The sequence below is a fragment of the Pleurodeles waltl genome, chromosome 3_1 (assembly GCF_031143425.1).
Source record: "Pleurodeles waltl isolate 20211129_DDA chromosome 3_1, aPleWal1.hap1.20221129, whole genome shotgun sequence".
NCBI classification, from domain to species: Eukaryota; Metazoa; Chordata; class Amphibia; order Caudata; family Salamandridae; genus Pleurodeles; species Pleurodeles waltl.
In genome coordinates, this window is record NC_090440.1 from 1,210,171,000 (window position 1) to 1,210,197,012 (window position 26,013).

At 47.5% G+C, this 26,013-nt stretch overlaps 1 protein-coding gene across 1 annotated transcript in view; it reads left to right on the forward strand.

Annotated features, from left to right (window-relative positions):
- HEPACAM (hepatic and glial cell adhesion molecule) overlaps nt 1–26,013 on the forward strand; it is a 329,463-nt gene that overhangs the window by 243,791 nt on the left and 59,659 nt on the right. Inside the window, exon 6 of the mRNA XM_069224517.1 lies at nt 8,193–8,263. Within this exon, the coding sequence (XP_069080618.1) occupies nt 8,193–8,263 (71 nt within the window). The remainder of the gene's footprint in view (nt 1–8,192; nt 8,264–26,013) is intronic.

The window sequence follows — 26,013 nt, forward strand, 5'->3', positions numbered from 1 at the left end:
AAATGCTGCAGCCCATAGGGATCTCCTGGAACCCCAATACCCTGTGTACCTCAGTACCATATACTAGGGAATTATATGGGTGTACCAGTATGCCAATGTGAATTGGTAAATTTAGTCACTAGCCTGTAGTGACAAATTTGGAAAGCAGAGAGAGCATAAACACTGAGGTTCTGGTTAGCAGAGCCTCAGTGATACAGTTAGGCACCACACAGGGAACACATGCAGGGCACATACTATGAACACTGGGGCCCTGCCTGGCAGGGTCCCAGTGACACAAGGACTAAAACAACATATATACAGTGAAATATGGGGGTAACATGCCAGGCAAGATAGTACTTTCCTACACAGACATATGAAGAAAATAATAGCACTTGTGGGGGAGTAAGGGATGTATGTTGGACATATAGCAATTCTGAACATTTATCAGCCTTGGAAAGGTTGATAATGTGATCCTAAGAAATAGACGTATAGTGGTAAGAGGGGTTAACATGAATGTGTTGAGAAAACTTTATGGTAATTATAAAAGCAAGTGAGTTCCAGTCATCAGCACCCCTGCTACCACTTGTGCCAGCTGTCCCCCTTACACTTCTTGTGGCATGGGCATTGTAGGAAAGTACCATCTTGCCTGGCATGTTACCCCCATATTTCACTGTATAGTATTAGTTTTAGTCTATGTGTCACTGGGACCCTGTCAGCCAGGGCCCCAGTGCTCATAAGTGTGACCTGTATGTGTTCCCTGTGTGATGACTAACTGTCTCACTGAGGCTCTGCTAACCAGAACCTCAGTGGTTATGCTCTCTCTGCTTTCCAAATTGTCACTAACAGGCTAGTGACCAATTTCACCAATTCACATTGGCATACTGGAACACCCTTATAATTCCCTAGTATATGGTACTAAGGTACCCAGGGTATTGGGGTTCCAGGAGATACCTATGGGCTGCAGCATTTCTTTTGCCACCCATAGGGAGCTCTGACAATTCTTACCCAGGCCTGCCAGTGCAGCCTGAGTGAAATAACGTCCACGTTATTTCACAGCCATTTACCACTGCACTTAAGTAACTTATAAGTCACCTATATGTCTAACCTTCACCTGGTGAAGGTTGGGTGCAAAGTTAGTGTGTGGGCACCCTGGCACTATCCAAGGTGCCCCCACATCGTTCAGGGCAAATTCCCCGGACTTTGTGAGTGCGGGGACACCATTTCACGCGTGCACTATACATAGGTCACTACCTATGTATAGCGTCACAATGGTAACTCCGAACATGGCCATGTAACATGTCTAAGATCATGGAATTGTCACCCCAATGCCATTATGGCATTGGGGAGACAATTCCATGATCCCCCGGGTCTCTAGCACAGAACCCGGGTACTGCCTAACTGCCTTTCCCGGGGTTTCACTGCAGCTGCTGCTGCTGCCAACCCCTCAGACAGGTTTCTGCCCTCCTGTGGTCCAGCCAGGCCTGGCCCAGGAAGGCAGAACAAAGGACTTGCTCAGAGAGAGGGTGTTACACCCTCTCCCTTTTGCTTTAACAAGGGCTCAGGCCAAAAAGCAAAAAGGACAGGGTGACTTGGATCCTGGAACAATGGACCAAGTGTTCCCTAAAGCTAGGGGTAGCAAGGGTAAATCCCTACCCACTATCCCTCCCTCTACAGATGATTCAACTTCTGAGGAAGAAGAATGTCCACCCTGTGCAGAACCAGACAAATGTCCAGCCAAAGGAAGCACTTGGTCCATTGTTCCAGGATCCAAGTCACCCTGTCCTTTTTGCTTTTTGGCCAGAGCCCTTGTCAAAGCAAAAATATGCCCAGGAATGCCCAGCATTGCTGCATGAGCCTCCAACTCCACTTCTGCCCAAGCTGATGTCTCTAAATCATTCCCTAGTAGACAGTCTACAGGTAAATCTGAGGCAACCACAACTTTCTTTGGACCAGTAACCCCCCCCCAGTTGAGATTCACAACAGCCATGGGGTGGCTAAGAGTGTTGTTATGAGCGTCTGTCACTTGGTACTGGTGACCAAGTAGGTGTTGTTCAGGGTGTACCAGTTTCTCTATTACCATGGTAACACTGGCACCTGTGTCCCTGTAGGCCTGAACCTCAACACCATTGATTAGGGGAAGTTGCTTGTACTTATCCATATTAAGGGGACAAGCAACCAAGGTGGCCAAATCAATGGCACCTTCAGAGACTGACACAGCCTCTGTGGTCTCCCTAACAAGACCAACCCCTACTAAATTACCAAAAGTGAGCCCAGCTACTCCCTTGGAGTGGCTATTAGTAGGTTTGCTCCCACTACCACTACTATTACTAGGGGCACTAGAGGTTGCAATAGGGGTTGTGGTAGTGGGAGGCTTGGTGCTTTTCTTTGGACAACTGGCATCAGTTGTCCAATGGCCTTTTACTTTACATAAATAGCACCATGGTTTCTTTACTTGATTAGAAGAGGATTTAGACCCACCCCCCCACCAGAGTGTTTTTGTGGGCCTGATGAAGACTCATTTTTAGATTTGTCCCCACCCTTGTCTGAAGACTTACCATCCTTCTTCTTGCCATCCTTGTCACCCCCTGTATGAACCTTTCTGTTCACTCTTGTTCTGACCCATTTGTCTGCTTTCTTTCCCAATTCTTGGGGAGAGGTCAGATCTGAGTCCACTAGATATTGGTGTAACACATCAGAGACACAGTTATTCAGAATATGCTCTCTCAGGATCAGATTATACAGGCTTTCATAGTCAGAAACTTTACTGCCATGTAACCACCCCTCCAAGGCCTTCACTGAATAGTCAACAAAGTCTACCCAGTCTTGTGAGGACTCTTTTCTGGTTTCTCTGAACTTAATCCTGTATTGTTCAGTGGTTAAGCCAAATCCATCCAAGAGTGCATTATTCAAAACTGTAAAATTACTGGCATCACTTTCCTTCACAGTAAGGAGCCTATCCCTACCCTTTCCACTGAAAGATAGCCATAGGATAGCAGCCCACTGCCTTTGAGGGACCCCCTGTACCATACAGGCCCTCTCATGTGCAGCAAACCACTTGTTAATGTCATCCCCCTCCTTGTAAGGGGGAACTATCTTATGCAGATTCCTAGAATCATGCTCTTTCACAGGTTTACTATCAGAAATACTACTGCTGCCATCATGGGGTCCAAACCCCAACCTCTGTCTCTCTTTTTCCAAGTCTAGAGATTCCCTGTCTAGAGCCAGCTGTTGCTGTTTAAGCTTCGGCCTGGACTCTTCCACTCTCAATCTATTGAGTTCCCTTTCTAACAATCTGTCATCAGGGTGGGTGGGTTGGGAATGCTTTGACACAGAAGAATGATGTGAATGAACAGAGGGAGACCTGTCCCTAACAGTTGGCACTCTAGCAACCTGGCCTGCAGGAACAAAACTATCCCTATTGTGATGTGAGCTTACATTACTACCAGCTATGCTAGGTGGTCTGCTAAGGGGCAGGTTAGGAAGGGCACCCTATAACACTCTTACTGGGGGCTCCCCTGAGTCAGAGTGTGAGCTATCTCCTAACTTCTCAAATGAAGTGCCAGCTAAGGCCTTATTATTTTCAATAAGCATGTTAGACAATAATTCTCTAGAGGGGTTCTTTCCTACCACTAAACCTCTATCAATGCAGAGACTCTTTAGACCCTTAAAGTTAATGTGGTCATAAGCTGTGCTGACCAAATTAAGAGAAGTTCCTACATCAGACATGATAGAAAAGGTTTAGGGACAGATAAAAGAGAGAAAAGGTTTCAGGACTTTTTAAGGAAACAGAAAAAAAACGTTTTCAACTTTTTAGAAACTTTTTGAAAGTTTAGGAGTACTTTTCAGCACTTAGCAGATAGTGTAAGAGAAGAAAAGCAAAACTTTTTCGTTAGGTGTACATACACTGAACTTGTTTTGTATATTATTCTCTTATGAAAAGTACACAATGACAAAGTGGTAAGTAGTTCCAAGTACTTATACCACCGCTGCACAACCAATGTAGGAGGCTGGCCTGGCTTGTAGTGGGTACCAAGGGGTACTTACATTCTGTACCAGGTCCAGATATCCCTTATTAGTGTAGAAGAGGTGTTTCTAGCAGCTTAGGCTGATAGAAGGTAGCTATAGCAGAGCAGCTTAGGCGAACTAGGAGACATGCAAAGCTCCTACTATACCACTGGTGTCATATGCACAATATCACAAGAAAACACTATACACAGATATACTAAAAATAAAGGTACTTTATTTTTATGACAATATGCCAACAGTATCTCAGTGAGTACCCTCAATATGAGGATGCCAAATATACACAAGATATATGTACAAAATACCAAAAATATGCAGTAATAGCAAAAGGAAGTAATGCAAGCAATGTAGAGTTACAGTAGATTGCAATAGGAGCACACAGGTATAGGGGCAACACAAACCATATACTCCAAAAGTGGAATGCTAACCACGAATGGACCCCAAACCTATGTGACCTTGTAGAGGGTCGCTGGGACTGTAAGAAAACAGTGAGGGTTAGAAAAATAGCCCACCCCAAGACCCTGAAAAGTAGGTGTAAAGTGCACCTATAACCCCCAGAGAGCACAGAAGTCGTGATAGGGGGTTTCTGCAAGGAAGACCAACACCAGCAAAGCAACCAAAGTGGATTTCCGGACTAGAGTACCTGTGGAACAAGGGGACCAAGTCCAAGAGTCGCGACAATGTCGAGAGTGGGCAGATCCCCAGGAAATGCCAGCTGAGGGTGCAAAGAAGCTGCCACCGGATGGTAGAAGCTGTGGATTCTGCAAGAACGAAGAGGACTAGGAACTTCCCCTTTGGAGGAGGGATGTCCCACGTCCTGAAGAAGCATGCAGAGGTGTTCCAATGCAGAAAGACTGCAAACAAGCCTTGCTAGCTGCAAGGGTCGCGATTAGGGTTTTTGGATGCTGCTGTGGCCCAGGGGGGACCAGGATGTCGCCACTTGAATGAGACAGAGGGGACGCCCAGCAAGTCAGGGAGCCCTCACAGAAGCAGGCAGCATCCGCAGAAGTACCGGAACAGGCACTTGGAAGAGTTGTGAACCAGAGCTCACACAAAGACACAAAAGGGAGTCCCACGACACGGGAGGACAACTCAGCAGGTTGTGCACAGCAGGTTATAGTGTTGGCAACCCAGGCTTGGCTGTGCACGAAGGAAATCCTGGAAGAGTGCACAGGAGCCGGAGCAGCTGCAAATCACGAGGTACCCAGCAATGCAGTCTAGTGTGGAGAGGCAAGAACTTACCTCCACCAAACTTGGACTGAAGAGTCACTGGACTGTGGGAGTCACTTGGACAGTGTTGCTGAGTTCCAGGGACCACGCTCGTTGTGCTGAGAGGGGACCCAGAGGACCGGTGATGCAGTCTTTTGGTGCCTGCGGTTGCAGGGGGAGGATTTCGTCGTCCCACGGGAGATTTCTTCAGAGCTCCTGGTGCAGAGAGGAGGCAGGCTACCCCCAGAGCATGCACCACCTGGAAACAGTCGAGAAAGCCGGCAGGAGAAGCGATACAAGGTTGCAGTAGTCGTCTTTGGCTACTTTGTTGCGGTTTTGCAGGCGTCCTGAGCAGTCAGTGGTCGATCCTTTGGCAGAAGGTGAAGAGAGAGATGCAGAGGAACTCGGATGAGCACTTGCATTCGTTATCTAAAGAATTCCCCAAAGCAGAGACCCTAAATAGCCAGAAAAGGAGGTTTGGCTTCCTAGGAAGGAGGATAGGCTAGCAACACAGGTAAGAGCCTATCAGGAAGAGTCTCTGATGTCACCTGCTGGCACTGGCCACTCAGAGCAGTCCAGTGTGCCAGCATCACCTCTGTTTCCAAGATGGCAGAGGTCTGGAGCACACTGGAGGAGCTCTGGGCACCTCCCCTGGAAGGTGCAGGTCAGGGGAGTGGTCACTCCCCTTTCCTTTGTCCAGTTTCGCGCCAGAGCAGGGCTGGGGGATCCCTGAACCGGTGTAGACTGGCTTATGCAGAGATGGGCACCATCTGTGCCCATCAAAGCATTTCCAGAGGCTGGGGGAGGCTACTCCTCCCCAGCCCTGACACATTTTTCCAAAGGGAGAGGGTGTAACACCCTCTCTCTGAGGAAGTCCTTTGTTCTGCCTTCCTGGGCCAAGCCTGGCTGGACCCCAGGAGGGCAGAAACCTGTCTGAGGGGTTGGCAGCAGCGGCAGCTGCAGTAAAACCCCGGGAAAGGCAGTTTGGCAGCACCCGGGTCTGTGCTAGAGACTCGGGGATCATGGAATTGTCTCCCCAATGCCAGAATGGCATTGGGGTGACAATTCCATGATCTTAGACATGTTACATGGCCATGTTCGGAGTTACCATTGTGACGCTATACATAGGTAGTGACCTATGTATAATGCACGCGTGTAATGGTGTCCCCGCACTCACAAAGTCCGGGGAATTTGCCCTGAATGATGTGGGGGCACCTTGGCTAGTGCCAGGGTGCCCACACACTAAGTAACTTAGCACCCAACCTTTACCAGGTAAAGGTTAGACATATAGGTGACTTATAAGTTACTTAAGTGCAGTGGTAAATGACTGTGAAATAACGTGGACGTTATTTCACTAAGGCTGCAGTGGCAGGCCTGTGTAAGAATTGTCAGAGCTCCTTATTGGTGGCAAAAGAAAGGCTGCAGCCCATAGGGATCTCCTGGAACCCCAATACCCTGGATACCTCAGTACCATATACTAGGGAATTATAAGGGTGTTCCAGTATGCCAATGTGAATTGGTGAAATTGGCCACTAGCCTGTTAGTGACAATTTGGAAAGCAGAGAGAGCATAACCACTGAGGTTCTGGTTAGCAGAGCCTCAGTGAGACAGTTAGGCATCACACAGGGAACACATACAGGGCACACTTATGAGCACTGGGGCCCTGGCTGGCAGGGTCCCAGTGACACATACACTAAAACAACATATATACAGTGAAATATGGGGGTAACATGCCAGGCAAGATGGTACTTTCCTACATATATTCCTAAAATTGAGCATGGAAAATGGCAAGGAAAACTGATGGCCAACCCTTCCTTTTTAGTTCAAATAGCTTTCTCCTTCCTTTCCATCCTTTTCATGCCTCTTCTCCCTGAGAACCATCTTCTCTAAGTCATGTGCATGTTTGCCTTGATCTCTAATGATGTATTTCTGCTAAATGTCCACAGCTCATTTCAAAGATCACAATCTCTTTGTTCCATAGAAAGCGATACCCTGAAACCTAACCCTATCTAATCTCCTGTAACTCATGTATTTCCTCCACCGTACATCTACATAAACTCACTTGTTCCCATTTTCCCAAAAATGATCGCACCTAACTCCTACTACTTTAAATCGCCACAAAGAAACTGGAGAGAATTCATGGAATGATTTACTTGAGCACATCAGACGGATCTAATTAAGCAAATAACACCAACACCAACCATTGGTTTCTCAAACAGCGATCTGTCTGGCGTAAAGCACTTGAATGCCTTGTCAGGGGTAGTACGTGCTAAATAAATGCAATTACAATGCATATATTCACAATATTTAAATCATCCATTCCCTCCTAAAATATGAAATAATTGGAAAAACAATAAAAATAAGCGAATTTCCGGGTTCTCATTTTTTTCTAGTATACTTCCCAGAGTGCTAGTGCAATCACAAAGGCAAACATTCTCATTCTAACATTTGCATATAATGCTCTCAGAAAAAGTAAATATGCAGTGTCATTGTAGTCTCCTCTTTCTGATGTTAGCATGTCGTCAAAGTAATTAAGAGTCATAACGTGATCATTTACACTTTGCATATCAGCTATCAGTGACTTTTCAATTTTGCTCCTTCTACTTTAGTTTTTTTCAAAACAAAATATTTCCAGAAATTGTAGCGCTCTAATTGGTCAAGAGACAATAAATGTAAGTGATAAGGTAACAGCTTTACTTCTGCACATTTCAAGAAACCCAGTGATTCTGTTTTGTACAGCATGTCCAACGGCTTCATACAACAAATCTGTGATTTAATGGCTGATGGCACGTGAAATATTGACCGATGGGTTGTTTATAATGCATATAAGGATTACAGTGTGACCAAGACTAGATTTCCCTTATATGTTTACACTGCAATTGTTAATCTGATGCCATAATTTAAATCAGACAGAGTCACAGTGCAAATTTAGTCTTACTCCCCCCAAGTCATACTTAAACATATTTTTTCTGTGTTTCCAGCTGTAATTCTTTCACAAACGACAGAACATGATCGCAAAAATCCTTTTGCTCTTTACATTTTGAAAGATAAGGTATGGTAACCCAGTTAGTTTCTTCACCTTTTAAATGTGTGTGCTAAAACCGCTTGACTGTGGAGAGCTGCACTCTATTCTATTTTTACTGCTTTTGATTATCTCTACAATGCCACATATTAATGTCTACCTGTATTAATGTGCTTCGAGAAAGGGAGTAAAGTAACAAAGGTACAAAAAACAGTGGTAGGCATTGAATGAAGTGTAATTGCTAATAACAATCAAGCAGTAAATTTGTAAAGCACTGCTTGTTACCCATGAGGATATCCTGGATACCCTTGAATGACAACTATAACGTTTTTGATTCATTAACAAAATGGTGAAGATTTAAAAGTAGAAGTGCCCAATTAAGATGCTGTGTTACAGTTGGGTAGCAGAGCCAGGACTAGTCTTAGTTGCTGTGGATTGGGAAAAATGAGCTACATGCTTAAAGGTGCAGCAGTTGGGGATTCTGGGTTTTCTGGGAAATAAGAACAAGTCCAACTCCTACTCCTGTGTGTGTCTTCAGTGATCCTCAATACTGCACGGATTTTGAGTTTTTCATCGAGTCTCAGGGGATGATGAGGGTAACTCCAGATTGTAGAACAATGGATGAATAACTGGTAATGCGCTGTATTTATGATGTAGTGGACCCTGTGTTCCAAGGTTCAGCCAGATTATAAGGCTTTGAAATACTGTCAGTTTGTGGTGGAGGGTGGCTGGGGGAAGGTCACTTTGGGCAGGCTGAGTAAAGTTCCTGATTAAAACCAATTCATCATTATTTAGGACAGTTTTGTCATGTTTTTCCAGCCTACTGCACGCCAGCCTGCCAAGTGACATTTGTTTTAAGGGAGCTCTCTTTACTCAGCGTGTACAGAACGAGATGCTGTTACAAAAGTGAAGGAAGGGTTTATTTATAACCCTACCAAGGTACTGCTTTACTCTAATTATAGCGCCTGTTTGCGGATAAACTTTACTGGCTGAAGGCAGTTGAATCCGTTTTGTATGAGTGCTAACACACCCTGGCCCTAATTGTGCAGGACTTACTTGCCACGAAGGTGCTATATTGTTATGTGCACCGACCCCCAGCTTTGCAGAAAAACACAAGTAAATCAATATTTCTTAAAGAACATTGTCAGCAACGTTAACTACTAACACGAGACCCAGGGCACGGTACCTGCACTGATGGTGGGGTGTGTGTCAGACAGAGACCAGCGCACGTGAGGCCAGTGTGAGGGGGAGAATGTTCATAATTACTCGGCACATCGTGCACACCCTCTGTCTTAAAGGAGCGACAGTAATTAAAAGCCCTGAGGAGGTGCATTGAGCGCGCGGTGATGCACACACCATTTTACTTAACTTGAGAGTGGGTAACATCTTGGAAGCAGTCACTTTTCAGGTTTAAAGAAGATGCAGAGGAAGCTTAATAAGAGTGGTGACATGCACACCATATTAACCTAACTTAGGGTCATATGTGCGAACACATTTTCCCATAGACACAGAATGGGTAAAACCCTTTGCTACATCTGGCCCTTATTGCGGTGATCCACACACCTTGGTATACTTGCGTATATTCTTCAATCAATGAAAAAAGAAAGAAAATAAAACAGTCATATGCACACCACCGGGGATCTACTGTAAGTGATATGTTCAATAATATTTACAGGCTTTGGGTAGTGAAGACTTTAATTCTGAAAGAAAGCAAGCAATTCTTTTACATTTCTTGGCGGGTGAATAAGAGTTCTAAAATTTCTGATGTGTAGAGGGAAGCCAGAATTAGATTGAGCAATATATTTGCAAAAGAAACAAATGTTGTAATGGCAATTTATACATTTTCTACACAACTGCAACGTAGTAGAAAAACTATCAATTCATTTGTATCCAGGTTGAAAGAACTGCCAGTGAAGTGCCACTCTGGAGTGATGAGTTAATAATGGATTGACTCATATTGTAATGTAAAAGTCAGAAGATACATGAGCGTTTGTGGGCAGCAAAGAACCCCACATTGAAACATGCTATTGAAATGAAGAAAGTGCTTAAAGAGTCTGAATATTGTGTGAGAGAAATGAATAAATACAGAGTTATCGGTGCTGGGGAGAATGAAGAAGTAGCTGAAGTTGGGGTAAGGTGGATAAGATAAGCAACTGTGTACGGAGTGTAGGGAAAACCAAACACCACACAGAACCTTTGGAAGCAAACATAATACCAAAGTATGCAACAGGTGTGGCAGCAATCTTCATGGAAGTGACTATAAAAGATGTTATACTAGGGGCAAAGAATGCAGTAAATGTGGACACAAAGGCCATTTTGCATGTATGTGTAAAGAATGGCCTAAATCCAAGGTAGTGATGATGAGTGACAACATTAGTTAACATATTCATGATAAAGTTTGAAGCATAGGAGAAGATGATGGGGTTGAGAGGAGAAAGATCAAACCAAAAGCATGGTCTAACATTCATGGAAAAGATGTGGAGCTAATGGTGGACACTGGTTGTAGGAAAGTACCATCTTGCCTGGCATGTTACCCCCATATTTCACTTTATATATGTTGTTTTAGTGTATGTGTCACTGGGACCCTGCAAGCCAGGGCCCCAGTGCTCATAAGTGTGCCCTGTATGTGTTCCCTGTGTGATGACTAACTGTCTCACTGAGGCTCTGCTAACCAGAACCTCAGTGGATATGCTCTCTCTTTACTTTCCAAATTGTCACTAACAGGCTAGTGACCAATTTCACCAATTCACATTGGCATACTGGAACACCCTTATAATTCCCTAGTATATGGTACTGAGGTACCCAGGGTATTGGGGTTCCAGGAGATCCCTATGGGCTGCAGCATTTCTTTTGCCACCCATAGGGAGCTCTGACAATTCTTACACAGGCCTGCCACTGCAGCCTGAGTGAAATAACATCCACGTTATTTCACAGCCATTTACCACTGCACTTAAGTAACTTATAAGTCACCTATATGTCTAACCTTTACCTGGTAAAGGTTGGGTGCTAAGTTACTTAGTGTGTGGGCACCCTGGCACTAGCCAAGGTGCCCCCACATCGTTCAGGGAAAATTCCCCGGACTTTGTGAGTGCGGGGACACCATTTCACGCGCGCACTATACATAGGTACATAGGTACCTATGTACAGCGTCACAATGGTAACTCCGAACATGGCCATGTAACATGTCTAAGATCATGGCAATTCCATGATCCCACGAGTCTCTAGCACAGACCCGGGTACTGCCAAACTACCTTTGCTGCCAACCCCTCAGACAGGTTTCTGCCCTCCTGGGGTCCAGCCAGGTCTGGCCCAGGAAGGCAGGACAAAGGACTTCCTCTGAGAGAGGGTGCAACACCCTTTCCCTTTGGAAATAGTTGTGAAGGCTGGGGAGATGTAGCCTCCCCCAGCCTCTGGAAATGCTTTGGTGGGCACAGATGGTGCCCATCTCTGCAGAAGCCAGTCTACACCGGATCAGGGATCCCCCAGCCCTGCTCTGGCACGAAACTGGACAAAGGAAAGGGGAGTGACCACCCCCCTGACCTGCACCTCCCAGGGGAGGTGCCCAGAGCTCCTCCAGTGTGTCCCAGACCTCTGCCATCTTGGAAGCAGAGGTGTCTGTGGCACACTGGACTGCTCTGAGTGGCCAGTGCCAGCAGGTGACGTCAGAGGCTCCTTCTGATAGGCTCTTACCTCTCTTGTTAGCCAATCCTCCTTCCTAGGTAGCCAAACCTCCTTTTCTGGCTATTTAGGGTCTCTGCTTTGGGGATCTCACCAGACAACGAATGCAAGAGCTCACCAGAGTTCCTCTGCATCTCCCTCTTCACCTTCTGCCAAAGGATCGACCGCTGACTGCTCAGGACACCTGCAAAACCGCAACAAAGTAGCAAGACGACTACTAGCTACCTTGTATCGCTTCATCCTGACGGCTTTCTTGACTGTTTCCAGGTGGTGCATGCTCTGGGGGTAGCCTGCCTCCTCTCTGCACCAGGAGCTCTGAAGAACTCTCCTGTGAGTCGACGGAATCTTCCCCCTACAACCGCAGGCAACAAAAGACTGCATCACCGTTCCTCTCGGTCCCCTCTCAGCACAACGAGCGTGGTCCCTGGAACTCAGCAACTCTGTCCAAGTGACTCCCACAGTCCAGTGACTCTTCAGTCCAAGTTTGGTGGAGGTAAGTCCTTGCCTCTCCACGCTAGACTGCATTGCTGGTTACCGCGTGATTTGGAGCTGCTCCGGCTCCTGTGCACTCTTCCAGGATTTCCTTTGTGCACAGCCAAGCCTGGGTCCCGACACTCTAACCTGCAGTGCACAACCTTCTGAGTTGTCCTCCGGCATCGTGGGACTCCCTTTTGTGACTTTGGGTGGACTCTGGTTCACTTTGCTTCTAAGTGCCTGTTCAGGTACTTCTGTGGCTGCTGCCTGCTTCTGTGAGGGCTCCCTGACTTGCTGGGCGCCCCCTCTGTCTCCTCATCCAAGTGGCGACATCCTGGTCCCTCCTGGGCCACAGCAGCATCCAAAAACCCTAACCGCGACCCATGCAGCTAGCAAGGCTTGTTTGCGGTCTTTCTGCTTCAGAACACCTCTGCAAGCTTCCTCACAACGTGGGACATCCATCCTCCAAAGTAGAAGTTCCTAGTCCTCTTCATTCTTGCAGAACACCAAGCTTCTTCCAACAGGTGGCAGCTTCCTTGCACCCTCAGCTGGCATTTCCTGGGCTCCTGCCCACTCTCAACACTGTCGCGACTCTTGGACTTGGTCCCCTTGTCTTACAGGTAATCAGGTCCGGAAATCCACTGTTTTTGCATTGTTGGTGTTTGTTCTCCTTGCAGAATCCCCCTATCACGACTTCTGTGCTCTCTGGGGATAGTAGGTGCACTTTACACCTACCTTTCAGGGTCTTGGGGTGGGCTATTTTTCTAACCCTCACTGTTTTCTTACAGTCCCAGCGACCCTCTACAAGCTCACATAGGTCTGGGATCCATTTGTGGTTCGCATTCCACTTTTGGAGTATATGGTTTGTGTTGCCCCTATACCTATGTGCTCCTATTGCAATCTATTGTAACTTTACACTGCTTGCATTACGTTTCTTGCTATAACCTGCATAATTTTGGTTTGTGTACATATATCTTGTGTATATTTCTCATCCTCATACTGAGGGTACTCACTGAGATACTTGCATATTGTCATAAAAATAAAGTACCTTGATTTTTAGTATATCTGTGTATTGTGTTTTCTTATGATACTGTGCAGATGACACCAGTGGTATAGTAGGAGCTTTACATGTCTCCTAGTTCAGCCTAAGCTGCTTTGCCATAGCTACCTTCTATCAGCCTAAGCTGCTAGAAACACCTCTTCTACACTAATAAGGGATAACTGGACCTGCCACAAGGTGTAAGTACATCTGGTACCCACTGCAAGCCAGGCCAGCCTCCTACATTGGTTGTGCAGCGGTGGGTTAAGTACTTGTAACTACTTACCACTTTGTCATTGTGTACTTTTCATAAGAGAATAATATACAAAAGAAGTTCAGTGTATGTACACTTAACGAAAAAGTTTTGCTTTTCTCCTCTTACACTTTCTACTAAGTGGTGAAAAGTACTCCCAAACTTCTAAAAAGTTTCAAAAAGTTTCCAAAAGTTTTTTCTCTGTTCTCTAAAAAGTCCTGAAACTTTTTCTTTCTTCTCACTGTCTCTAAACCTTCTTTTATCATGTCTGCTGTAGAGTCTGCTCTTAAAATGGTCAATACTACCTATGACAATTTACATTTCAAGAGCCTAAGGAGTCTCTGCTTAGATAGAGGTTTAGTGATAGGAAAAAACCCTCCAAGAGAATTTCTGTATAACATGCTCATTGTGAATGATGAGTCCCTAGCTGGCACTTCAAATGAGAAGTTAATAGCGAGCTCCCATTCTGACTCAGGGGAACTCCTTGAGGGAGGTGGGGAGGGTTCTGTTCCAAATCTGCCCCTCAGCAGACCACATAGCAATGCTGGTAGTAATAGGAGATCCCATCATAGTAGGGATGTTTTTATTCCTGGAGGCCAGGTTGTTAGAGTCCAAGCTGTTAGGGACAGATCTCCCTCTGTTGTTTCCAATTTATCCTCAGTGTCCAAACATTCCCAACCCACCCACCCTGAAGACAACATGTTAGAAAGTGAACTCAAAAAGTTGAGAGTGGAAGAGACCAGACTGAAGCTTAAACAGCAACAGCTGGCTCTAGACAGGGAATCCCTGGACTTGGAGAAGGAGAGACGGAGATTGGGGTTAGGACCCCATGGTGGGAGCAGCAGTATTCCTGATAGTAATCCTGTGAGAGAGCATGATTCCAGGAATCTGCACAAGATAGTTCCCCCTTACAAGGAGGGGGATGACATCAACAAGTGGTTTGCTGCACTTTAGAGGGCCTCTATGGTACAGGGGGTCCCTCAAAGGCAGTGGGCTGCTATATTGTGGCTATTTTTCCAATGGAAAGGGTAGGGATAGGCTCCTTACTGTTAGAGAAAGTGATGCTAACAATTTTGCAGTTTTGAAGGATGCACCCTTGGATGGATTTGGCTTAACCTCTGAACAATACAGGATTAAGTTCAGAGACACCAGAAAGAGTCCTCACAAGACTGGATAGACTTTGTTGACTGTTCAGTGAAGGCCTTGGAAGGGTGGTCACATGGCAGTAAAGTTTCTGACTATGAAAGCCTGTATAATCTTATTCTGAGAGAGCATATCCTCAATAACTGTGTTTCTGACTTGTTACACCAATATCTAGTGGACTCAGATCTGACCTCTCCCCAAGAATTGGGAAAGAAGGCAGACAAATGGGTTAGAACAAGAGTGAACAGAAAAGTTCATACAGGGGGTGACAAGGATGGCAAGAAGAAGGATGGTAAGTCTTCTGACAAGGGTGGGGACAAAAGTAAAACTGAGTCTTCATCAGGCCCACAAAAATCCTCTGGTGGGGGTAGTGGGTCCAAATCCTCTTCAAATCAAGGTAAAAAGCGTTGGTGTTATTTGTGTAAAGTCAAAGGCCATTGGACAACTGATGCCAGTTGTCCAAAGAAACACACCAAACCTCCCACTACCACAACCCCTGCTGCAAACTCTAGTGCCCCTAGTAATTGCTGTGGTGGTGGGACCAAACCTACTAATAGCCAATCCAAGGGAGTAGCTGGGCTCACTTTTGGTAATTTAGTTGGGGTTGGTCTTGTTAGGGAGACCACAGAGGCTGTGTTAGTCTCTGAAGGTTCCATTTATTTGAACCTTGGTTGCTTGTCCCCTTAATATGGATAAGTACAGGCAACTTCCCCTAATAAATGGTGTTGAGGTTCAGGCCTCCAGGGACATAGGTGCCAGTGTTACCATGGTAATAGAGAAACTGGTACACCCTGAACAACACCTACTTGGTCACCAGTACCAAGTGACAGACGCTCATAACAACACTCTTAGCCACCCCATGGCTGCTGTGAATCTCAACTGGGGGGGGGGGAGAGTTACTGGTCCAAATAAAGTTGTGGTTGCTTCAGATTTACCTGTAGACTGTCTACTAGGAAATGATTTAGAGACATCAGCTTGGGCAGAAGTGGAGTTGGAGGCTCATGCAGCAATGTTGGGCATTCCTGGGCATATTTTTGCTTTAACCAGGGCTCAGGCCAAAAAGCAAAAAGGACAGGGTGACTTGGATCCTGGAACAATGGACCAAGTGCTTTCTAAAGCTAGGGTTAGTAAAGGTAAATCCCTACCTACTAGCCCTCCCTCTACAGATGATTCTCCTTCCGAGGAAGAAGAATTTCCTCCCTGTGCAGAACCTTCACCAGAGGAGCTGGCAGCAGACACTGCTGAGCTTTTGGGTGGAGGGGGGACTGCCAGGGAAGAGCTGAGTGTGGCACTGCAATCCTTTCCCACATTGGAGGGTCTCAGACACCAAGCTGTCAAGCAGCAAAATGGGGATGTCAGTGACTCACAGAGTTTACTGGGAGGACAACCTCTTGTACACAGAGGCAAGGGACCCAAAACCTGGAGCAGCCAGGAGATTGGTAATTCCCGTGCAGTACAGAGAGTTCCTCCTAACTCTGGCACATGACATTCCTTTGGCTGGGCATTGGGGCCAGATCAAAACATGGGAAAGGCTTGTCCTGTTTCACTGGCCTAGGATGTCAGAGGACACAAAAGATTTCTGTAAGTCTAGTGTGACCTGCAAAGCCAGTGGCAAGACTGGTGGCACACCAAAGGCTCTCCTTATTCCACTACCTATGGTTGGGGTCACCTTTGAAAGGGTAGGGGTTGACATAGTTGACCCCCTTGACCCTGCTCCTGCTTCAGGCAATAGGTTTATCTTGGTGGTTGTGGACCATGCCACAAGATATCCTGAAGCAATCCCTCTAAGGACCACTACAGCACCTGCAGTGGCAAAAGTCCTCCTGGGAATCTTTTCCAGGGTGGGTTTACCAAAAGAGGTTGTATCAGACAGGGGTAGCAACTTTATGGCTGCATACTTGAAGGCTATGTGGAAGGAATGTGGTGTAACATACAAATTCACCACACCTTATCATCCACAGACAAATAGACTGGTAGAGAGGTTTAATAAAACTCTCAAAGGAATGATAATGGGACTCCATGAAAAACTCAGGAGGAGATGGGATGTCCTGTTATCTTGCCTCCTTTTTGCTTACAGGGAGGTACCCCAGAAAGGAGTGGTTTCAGCCCCTTTGAAAACTTCTCTTTGGGCATCCTGTAAGAGGTCCACTAACACTTGTGAAGGTGGGTTGGGAACAACCTTTAAAAGCTCCCAAACAGGACATAGTAGACTATGTACTTGGCCTAAGATCCAGAATGGCTGAGTACATGAAAAAGGCCAGTAAAAACCTCCAGGCCAGCCAAAAGCTCAAAAAGTAATGGAATGACCAGAAGGCTGTTCTGATTCAGTACCAACCAGGACAGAAGGTGTGGGTATTGGAGCCTGTGGCCCCGAGAGCACTCCAAGGCAAATGGAGTGGACCCCATCTCATTGTTGAGAAAAAGGGCGAGGTCACCTACTTGGTTGACTTGGGCACTGCCAGGAGTCCCCTTAGGTTGATTCATGTCAACCGCCAAAAACCCTACTATGATAGGGCTGATCTCACCCTGCTCATGGCAACAGATGAAGGACATGAAGAAGAGAGTGACCCTCTCCCTGATCTCTTCTCCTCCACTGAAGAGGATGCTCTAGTGGAGGGAGTAGTTTTAGCAGATTGTCTGACTGCAGAACAGAAAGACAACTGCATAAATCTCCTTGGACAGTTTTCTGAACTCTTTTCAACTGTGCTAGGCACCACATCTTGGTGTGAACACACAATTGATACTGGAGAAAGCATGGCTGTCAAAAGTCAAATCTATAGGCAGCCTGACCATGTCAGGGACTGCATAAAACAAGAGGTTCAAAAAATGCTTGATCTAGGAGTGGTTGAACCTTCTGAAAGCCCATGGGCGAGTCCTGTGGTGCTTGTACCAAAGCCTCACTCAAAAGATGGAAAAAGGGAGATGAGGTTTTGTGTTGATTACAGAGGTCTCAACCAGGTAACAAAAACTGATGCTCACCCTATACCCAGGGCAGATGAGCTCATAGATACACTGGCATCTGCCAAGTATCTAAGCACCTTTGATTTGACTGCAGGGTATTGGCAGATCAAATTGTCTGAGGATGCTAAACCTAAAACTGCATTTTCAACTATAGGAGGGCACTACCAATTTACAGTGATGCCCTTTGGTTTGAAAAATGCACCTGCCACTTTTCAGAGGTTGGTGAACACAGTCCTGCAAGGGTTGGAGGATTTTAGTGCAGCATATCTAGATGATATAGCTGTCTTTAGCTTCACCTGGGATGAGCACCTGGTCCACCTTTGGAAAGTTTTGGAGGCCCTGCAAAAGGCAGGCCTCACTATCAAGGCTTCAAAGTGCCAGATAGGGCAGGGAAAGGTGGTTTATCTGGGACACCTGGTAGGTAGAGAACAGATAGCACCACTTCAGGGGAAAATCCAGACAATCATGGATTGGGTATCCCCTACAACACAGACCCAGGTGAGAGCCTTCCTAGGCCTCACTGGGTATTAGAGGAGATTCATTAAAAACTATGGGGGTCATTCCGACCCTGGCGGTCATGGACCGCCAGGGCCGGGGTTGGAGGATGCACCGCCAACAGGCTGGTGGTGCATCAAGGGCAATTCTGACCGCGGCGGTAAAGCCGCGGTCAGAAAAGGGAAACCGGCGGTTTCCCGTCGGTTTTCCCCTGCCCCTCTGAATCCTCCACGGCGGCGCTGCTTGCCATGGGGATTCCGACCCCCTTCCCGCCAGCCTGGTTCTGGCGGTGAAAACCGCCAGAACCAGGCTGGCGAGAACGGGTGTCGTGAGGCCCCTGGGGGCCCCTGCAGTGCCCATACCAATGGCATGGGCACTGCAGGGGCCCCCTAACAGGGCCCCACATTGATTTTCAGTGTCTGCCTAGCAGACACGGAAAATCGCGACGGGTGCAACTGCACCCGTCGCACACCAGCAACTCCGCCGGCTCCATTCGGAGCCGGCTTCCTCGTTGCTGGTGCTTTCCCGCTGGGCGGGCGGGCGGCCTTTTGGTGGTCGCCCGCCAGTCCAGCGGGAAAGTCAGAATGACCGCCGCGGTCTTTTGACCGCGGTACGGTCTTCTGGCGGTTCCCGCCAGGCGGGCGGCTTCCGCCGCCGGCGGGGGTCAGAATGACCCCCTATGTCTCCATAGCAGCCCCACTTAATGATCTCACAAGTAAGAAGGTGCCTAAAAAGTTATTGTGGACAGCTAGCTATCAGAAAGTTTTTGAGGAGCTCAAACAGACTATGTGTACTGCACCTGTCCTAAAAAGCCCATGTTACTCCAAGAAATTAATTGTTCAAACTGATGCATCTGAATTAGGGGCAGGGGCAGTCTTATCACAACTCAATTCTGAGGGCCAGGATCAACCAGTTGCTTTTATCAGCAGAAGGTTGACCCCTAGAGAAAAGCGTTGGTCTGCCATAGAGAGGGAGGCCTTTGCTGTGGTATGGGCACTGAAAAAGTTGAGGCCATACCTGTTTGGCACTCACTTTATTGTTCAGACAGAAAACAAACCTCTACTTTGGCTAAAACAAATGAAAGGTGAAAATCCTAAATTGTTGAGGTGGTCCATATCTCTACAGGGAATGGACTATACAGTGGAACATAGACCTGGGAGTACCCACTCCAATGCAGATGGACTCTCCCGATATTTCCACTTAGACAATGAAGACTCATCAGGTCATGGCTAGTCTTATTGTCCTTCGTTTGGGGGTGAGGGTTGTGTAGGAAAGTACAATCTTGCCTGGCATGTTACCCCCATATTTCATTGTATATATGTTGTTTTAGTCCATGTGTCACTGGGACCCTGCCAGACAGGGCCCCAGTGCTCATAAGTATGTGCCCTGTATGTGCTCCCTGTGTGATGACTAACTGTCTCACTGAGGCTCTGCTAACCATAACGTTAGTGGTTTTGCTCTCTCTGCTTTCCAAATTTGTCACTAATAGGCTAGTGACCAATTTCACCAATTCACATTGGCATACTGGTACACCCATATAATTCCCTAGTATATTGTACTGAGGTACCCAGGGTATTGGGGTTCCAGGAGATCCCTATGGGCTGCAGCATTTCTTTTGCCACCCATAGGGAGCTCTGACAATTCTTCCACAGCCTGCCACTGCAGCCTGAGTGAAATAACGTCCACGTTATTTCACAGCCATTTACCACTGCACTTAAGTAACTTATAAGTCACCTATATGTCTAACCTTCACCTGGTGAAGGTTGGGTGCAAAGTTACTTAGTGTGTGGGCACCCTGGCACTAGCCAAGGTGCCCCCACATCGTTCAGGGCAAATTCCCCGGACTTTGTGAGTGCGGAGACACCATTACAAGCGTGCACTGTACATAGGTCACTACCTATGTACACCGTCACAATTATAACTCCGAACATGGCCATGTAACATGTATAAGATCATGGAGTTGTCACCCCAATGCCATTCTGGCATTGGGGGACAATTCCATCATCCCCTGGATCTCTAGCACAGAACCCGGGTACTGCCAAACTGCCTTTCCGGGCTCTCCACTGCAGTTGCTGCCAACCCCTCAGACAGGTTTCTGCCCTCCTGGGGTCCAGGCAGCCCTGGCCTAGGAATGCAGAACAAAGGACTTCCTCTGAGAGAGGGTGTAACACCCTCTCCCTTTGGAAATAGGTGTCAGGGCTGGTGAGGAGTAGCCTCCCCCAGCCTCTGGAAATGCTTTGATGGGCACAGATGGTGCCCATCTCTGCATAAGCCAGTCTACACTGGTTCAGCGATCCCCCAGCCCTGCTCTGGCGTGAAACTGGACAAAGGGAAGGGGAGTGACCACTCCCCTGACCTGCACCTCCCAGATGACGTGCCCAGAGCTCCTCCAGTGTGTCCCAGACCTCTGCCATCTTGGAAACAGAGGTGTTTGCGGCACACTGGACTGCTCTGAGTGGCCTGTGCCAGCAGGTGACATCAAAGGCTCCTTCTGTTAGGCTCTTACCTCTCTTGGTAGCCAATCCTCCTTCCTAGGTATCCAAACCTCCTTTTCTGGCTATTTAGGGTCTCTGCTTTGGGGATCTCACCAGATAACGAATGCAAGAGCTCATCAGAGTTCCTCTGCATCTCCCTCTTCACCTTCTACCAAAGGATCGACCGCTGACTGCTCAGGACGCCTGCAAAACCGCAACAAAGTAGCAAGACGACTACTAGCAACCTTGTATCGCTTCATCCTGCCAGCTTTCTCTACTGTTTCCAGGTGGTGCATGCTCTGGGGGTAGCCTGCCTCCTCTCTGCACCAGGAACTCTGAAGAAATCTCCTGTGGGTCGACGGAATCTTCCCCCTACAACCGCAGGCACCAAAAGTCTGCATCACTGGTCCTCTGGGTCCCCTCTCAACACGACGAGCGCGGTCCCTAGAACTCAGCAACTCTGTCCAAGTGACTCCCACAGTCCAGTGACTCTTCAGTCCAAGTTTGGTGGAGGTAAGTCCTTGCCTCCCCACGCTAGACTGCATTGCTGGGTACCGCGTGATTTGCAGCTGCTCCTGCTCCTGTGCACTCTTCCAGGATTTCCTTCATGCACAGCCAAGCCAGGGTCCCCGCCACTCTAACCTGGAGTGCACAACCTTCTGAGTTGTCCTCCGGCATCGTGGGACTCACTTTTGTGACTTCGCGTGGACTCCGGTTCACTCTTCTTCCAAGTGCCTGTTCAGGTACTTTTGCGGGTGGTGCTTGCTTTTGTGAGGGTTCCTTGAATTGCTGGACGCCCCCTCTGTCTCCTCTTCCAAGTGGTGACATCCTGGTCCCTCCTGGGCCACAGCAGCACCCAAAAACCTCTACATCAACCCTTGCAGCTAGCAAGGGTTGTTTGCGGTCTTTCTGCGTGGGAACACATCTGCAAGCTTCATCGCTACGTGGGACATCGCTCCTCCGAAGGAGAAGCTCCTAGTCCTCTTCTTTCTTGCAGAACTCCAAGCTTCTTCCAACAGGTGGCAGCTTCCGTACACCCTTAGCTGGCATTTCCTGGGCTCCTGCCCACTCTCAACACTGTCGCGACTATTGGACTTGGTCCCCTTGTCTTACAGGTACTCAGGTCTGGAAATCCACTGTTGTTGCATTGCTGGTGTTTGTTCTTCCTGCAGAATCCCCCTATCACGACTTCTGTGCTCTCTGCGGGTAGTAGGTGCACTTTACACCTACCTTTCAGGGTCTTGGGGTGGGCTATTTTTCTAACCCTCACTGTTTTCTTAAAGTCCCAGCGACCCTCTACAAGCTCACATAGGTTTGGGGTCTGTAGGAGGCTGGCCTGGCTTGTAGTGGGTACCAAGGGGTACTTACACTCTGTACCAGGTCCAGTTATCCCTTATTAGTGTAGAAGAGGTGTTTCTAGCAGCTTAGGCTGGTAGAAGGTAGCTATAGCAGAGCAGCTTAGGCTGAACTAGGAGACATGCAAAGCTCCTACTATACCACTGGTGTCATATGCACAATATCATAAGAAAACACAATACACAGATGTGAGAAAGTAGCCTCTTTCTAGCCTTGTTACCCCCACTTTTGGCCTGTTTGTGAGTGTATGTCAGGATGTTTGTCACTGTTTTCACTGTCTCACTGGGATCCTGATAGCCAGGCCTCAGTGCTCATAGTGAAAACACTATGTTTTCAGTATGTTTGTTATGTGTCACTGGGATCCTGCTAGTCAGGACCCCAGTGCTCATAGGTTTGTGGCCTATATGTATGTGTCACTGGGACCCTGTCACACAGGGCCCCAGTGCTCATAGGTGTGCATGTATATGTTCCCTGTGTGGTGCCTAACTGTCTCACTGAGGCTCTGCTAACCAGAACCTCAGTGGTTATGCTCTCTCATTACTTTCAAATTGTCACTAACAGGCTAGTGACCAATTTTACCAATTTACATTGGCTTACTGGAACACCCTTATAATTCCCTAGTATATGGTACTGAGGTACCCAGGGTATTGGGGTTCCAGGAGATCCCTATGGGCTGCAGCATTTCTTTTGCCACCCATAGGGAGCTCTGACAATTCTTACACAGGCCTGCCACTGCAGCCTGAGTGAAATAACGTCCACGTTATTTCACAGCCATTTTACACTGCACTTAAGTAACTTATAAGTCACCTATATGTCTAACCTTTACCTGGTAAAGGTTAGGTGCAAAGTTACTTAGTGTGAGGGCACCCTGGCACTAGCCAAGGTGCCCCCACATTGTTCAGAGCCAATTCACTGAACTTTGTGAGTGCGGGGACACCATTACACGCGTGCACTACATATAGGTCACTACCTATATGTAGCTTCACCATGGTAACTCCGAATATGGCCATGTAACATGTCTATGATCATGGAATTGCCCCCTCTATGCCATCCTGGCATTTTTGGTACAATTCCATGATCCCAGTGGTCTGTAGCACAGACCCTGGTACTGCCAGACTGCCCTTCCTGGGGTTTCACTGCAGCTGCTGCTGCTGCCAACCCCTCAGACAGGCAGCTGCCCTCCTGGGGTCCAGCCAGGCCTGGCCCAGGATGGCAGAACAAAGAACTTCCTCTGAGAGAGGGTGTGACACCCTCTCCCTTTGGAAAATGGTGTGAAGGCAGGGGAGGAGTAGCCTCCCCCAGCCTCTGGAAATGCTTTGTTGGGCACAGAGGTGCCCAATTCTGCATAAGCCAGTCTACACCGGTTCAGGGACCCCTTAGCCCCTGCTCTGGCGCGAAACTGGACAAAGGAAAGGGGAGTGACCACTCCCCAGACCTGCACCTCCCCTGGGAGGTGTCCAGAGCTCCTCCAGTGTGCTCCAGACCTCTGCCATCTTGGAAACAGAGGTGCTGCTGGCACACTGGACTGCTCTGAGTGGCCAGTGCCACCAGGTGACGTCAGAGACTCCTGCTGATAGGCTCCTTCAGGTGTTAGTAGCCTTTCCTCTCTCCTAGGTAGCCAAACCCTCTTTTCTGGCTATTTAGGGTCTCTGTCTCTGGGGAAACTTTAGATAACGAATGCATGAGCTCAGCCGAGTTCCTCTGCATCTCCCTCTTCACCTTCTGATAAGGAATCGACCGCTGACCGCGCTGGAAGCCTGCAAACCTGCAACATAGTAGCAAAGACGACTACTGCAACTCTGTAACGCTGATCCTGCCGCCTTCTCGACTGTTTTCCTGCTTGTGCATGCTGTGGGGGTAGTCTGCCTCCTCTCTGCACCAGAAGCTCCGAAGAAATCTCCCGTGGGTCGACGGAATCTTCCCCCTGCAACCGCAGGCACCAAAACGCTGCATTACCGGTCCCTTGGGTCTCCTCTCAGCACGACGAGCGAGGTCCCTTGAATCCAGCGACACCGTCCAAGTGACCCCCACAGTCCAGTGACTCTTCAGCCCAAGTTTGGTGGAGGTAAGTCCTTGCCTCACCTCGCTGGGCTGCATTGCTGGGAACCGCGACTTTGCAAGCTACTCCGGCCCCTGTGCACTTCCGGCGGAAATCCTGTGTGCACAGCCAAGCCTGGGTCCACGGCACTCTAACCTGCATTGCACGACTTTCTAAGTTGGTCTCCGGCGACGTGGGACTCCTTTGTGCAACTTCGGCGAGCACCGTTTCACGCATCCTCGTAGTGCCTGTTTCTGGCACTTCTCCGGGTGCTACCTGCTTCAGTGAGGGCTCTTTGTCTTGCTCGACGTCCCCTCTCTCTGCAGGTCCAATTTGCGACCTCCTGGTCCCTCCTGGGCTCCAGCAGCGTCCAAAAACGCCAAACGCACGATTTGCGTGTAGCAAGGCTTGTTGGCGTCCATCCGGCGGGAAAACACTTCTGCACGACTCTCCAAGGCGTGGGGGATCCATCCTCCAAAGGGGAAGTCTCTAGCCCTTGTCATTCCTGCAGTATTCACAGTTCTTCAGCCTAGTAAGAGCTTCTTTGCACCAACCGCTGGCATTTCTTGGGCATCTGCCCATCTCCGAGCTGCTTGTGACTTTTGGACTTGGTCCCCTTATTCCACAGGTACCCTCAGTCAGGAATCCATCGTTGTTGCATTGCTGATTTGTGTTTTCCTTGCATTTTCCCTCTAACACGACTATTTTGTCCTTAGGGGAACTTTAGTGCACTTTGCACTCACTTTTCAGGGTCTTGGGGAGGGTTATTTTTCTAACTCTCACTATTTTCTAATAGTCCCAGCGACCCTCTACAAGGTCACATAGGTTTGGGGTCCATTCGTGGTTCGCATTCCACTTTTGGAGTATATGGTTTGTGTTGCCCCTATCCCTATGTTTCCCCATTGCATCCTATTGTAACTATACATTGTTTGCACTGTTTTCTAAGACTATACTGCATATTTTTGCTATTGTGTATATATATCTTGTGTATATTTCCTATCCTCTCACTGAGGGTATACTCTAAGATACTTTGGCATATTGTCATAAAAATAAAGTACCTTTATTTTTAGTATAACTGTGTATTGTGTTTTCTTATGATATTGTGCATATGACACTAAGTGGTACTGTAGTAGCTTCACACGTCTCCTAGTTCAGCCTAAGCTGCTCTGCTAAGCTACCATTATCTATCAGCCTAAGCTGCTAGACACCCTATACACTAATAAGGGATAACTGGGCCTGGTGCAAGGTGCAAGTACCCCTTGGTACTCACTACAAGCCAGTCCAGCCTCCTACATTGGTTGTGCAGCGGTGGGATAAGTGCTTTGAGACTACTTACCACTCTTGTCATTATACTTTTCATAAGAGAAAAATATACAAAACAAGGTCAGTGTATATACACATAGCCAAAAAGTTTTGCATTTCCTCTTTTCACTCTTTTCTAAGTGCTGAAAAGTACTCCTAAACTTTCAAAAAGTTCTTAAAAGTTTAAAAAGTTTTTTTTTTCTGTCTTTCCAAAAAGTTCTGAAAACTTTTGTCTCTTTCTCTATCACTTTAACTCTCTCTAAAAAATGTCTGGCACAGGCCAAAGTGTTGATCTGTCCAAACTTGCATATGACAACCTTAGCTGGAAGAGAGCAAGGAGTCTCTGTATAGAGAGAGGTTTGAGTGTAGGGAAGAATCCTGCCTTTGAAGTGTTAATTAACATGCTTAGAGAACAGGATAAGGCCAGAGGTGGACCATCTGTTGAAAAAGTACCTAATAGTTCCCAATCTGATTCAGGGACTCCCCCAGGAAAAGATTCAGGAAAGAAACTTTCTAGCCTGCCCATTACTAGACAATCTAGCATAGATGGTAATGATGATGAGCCAC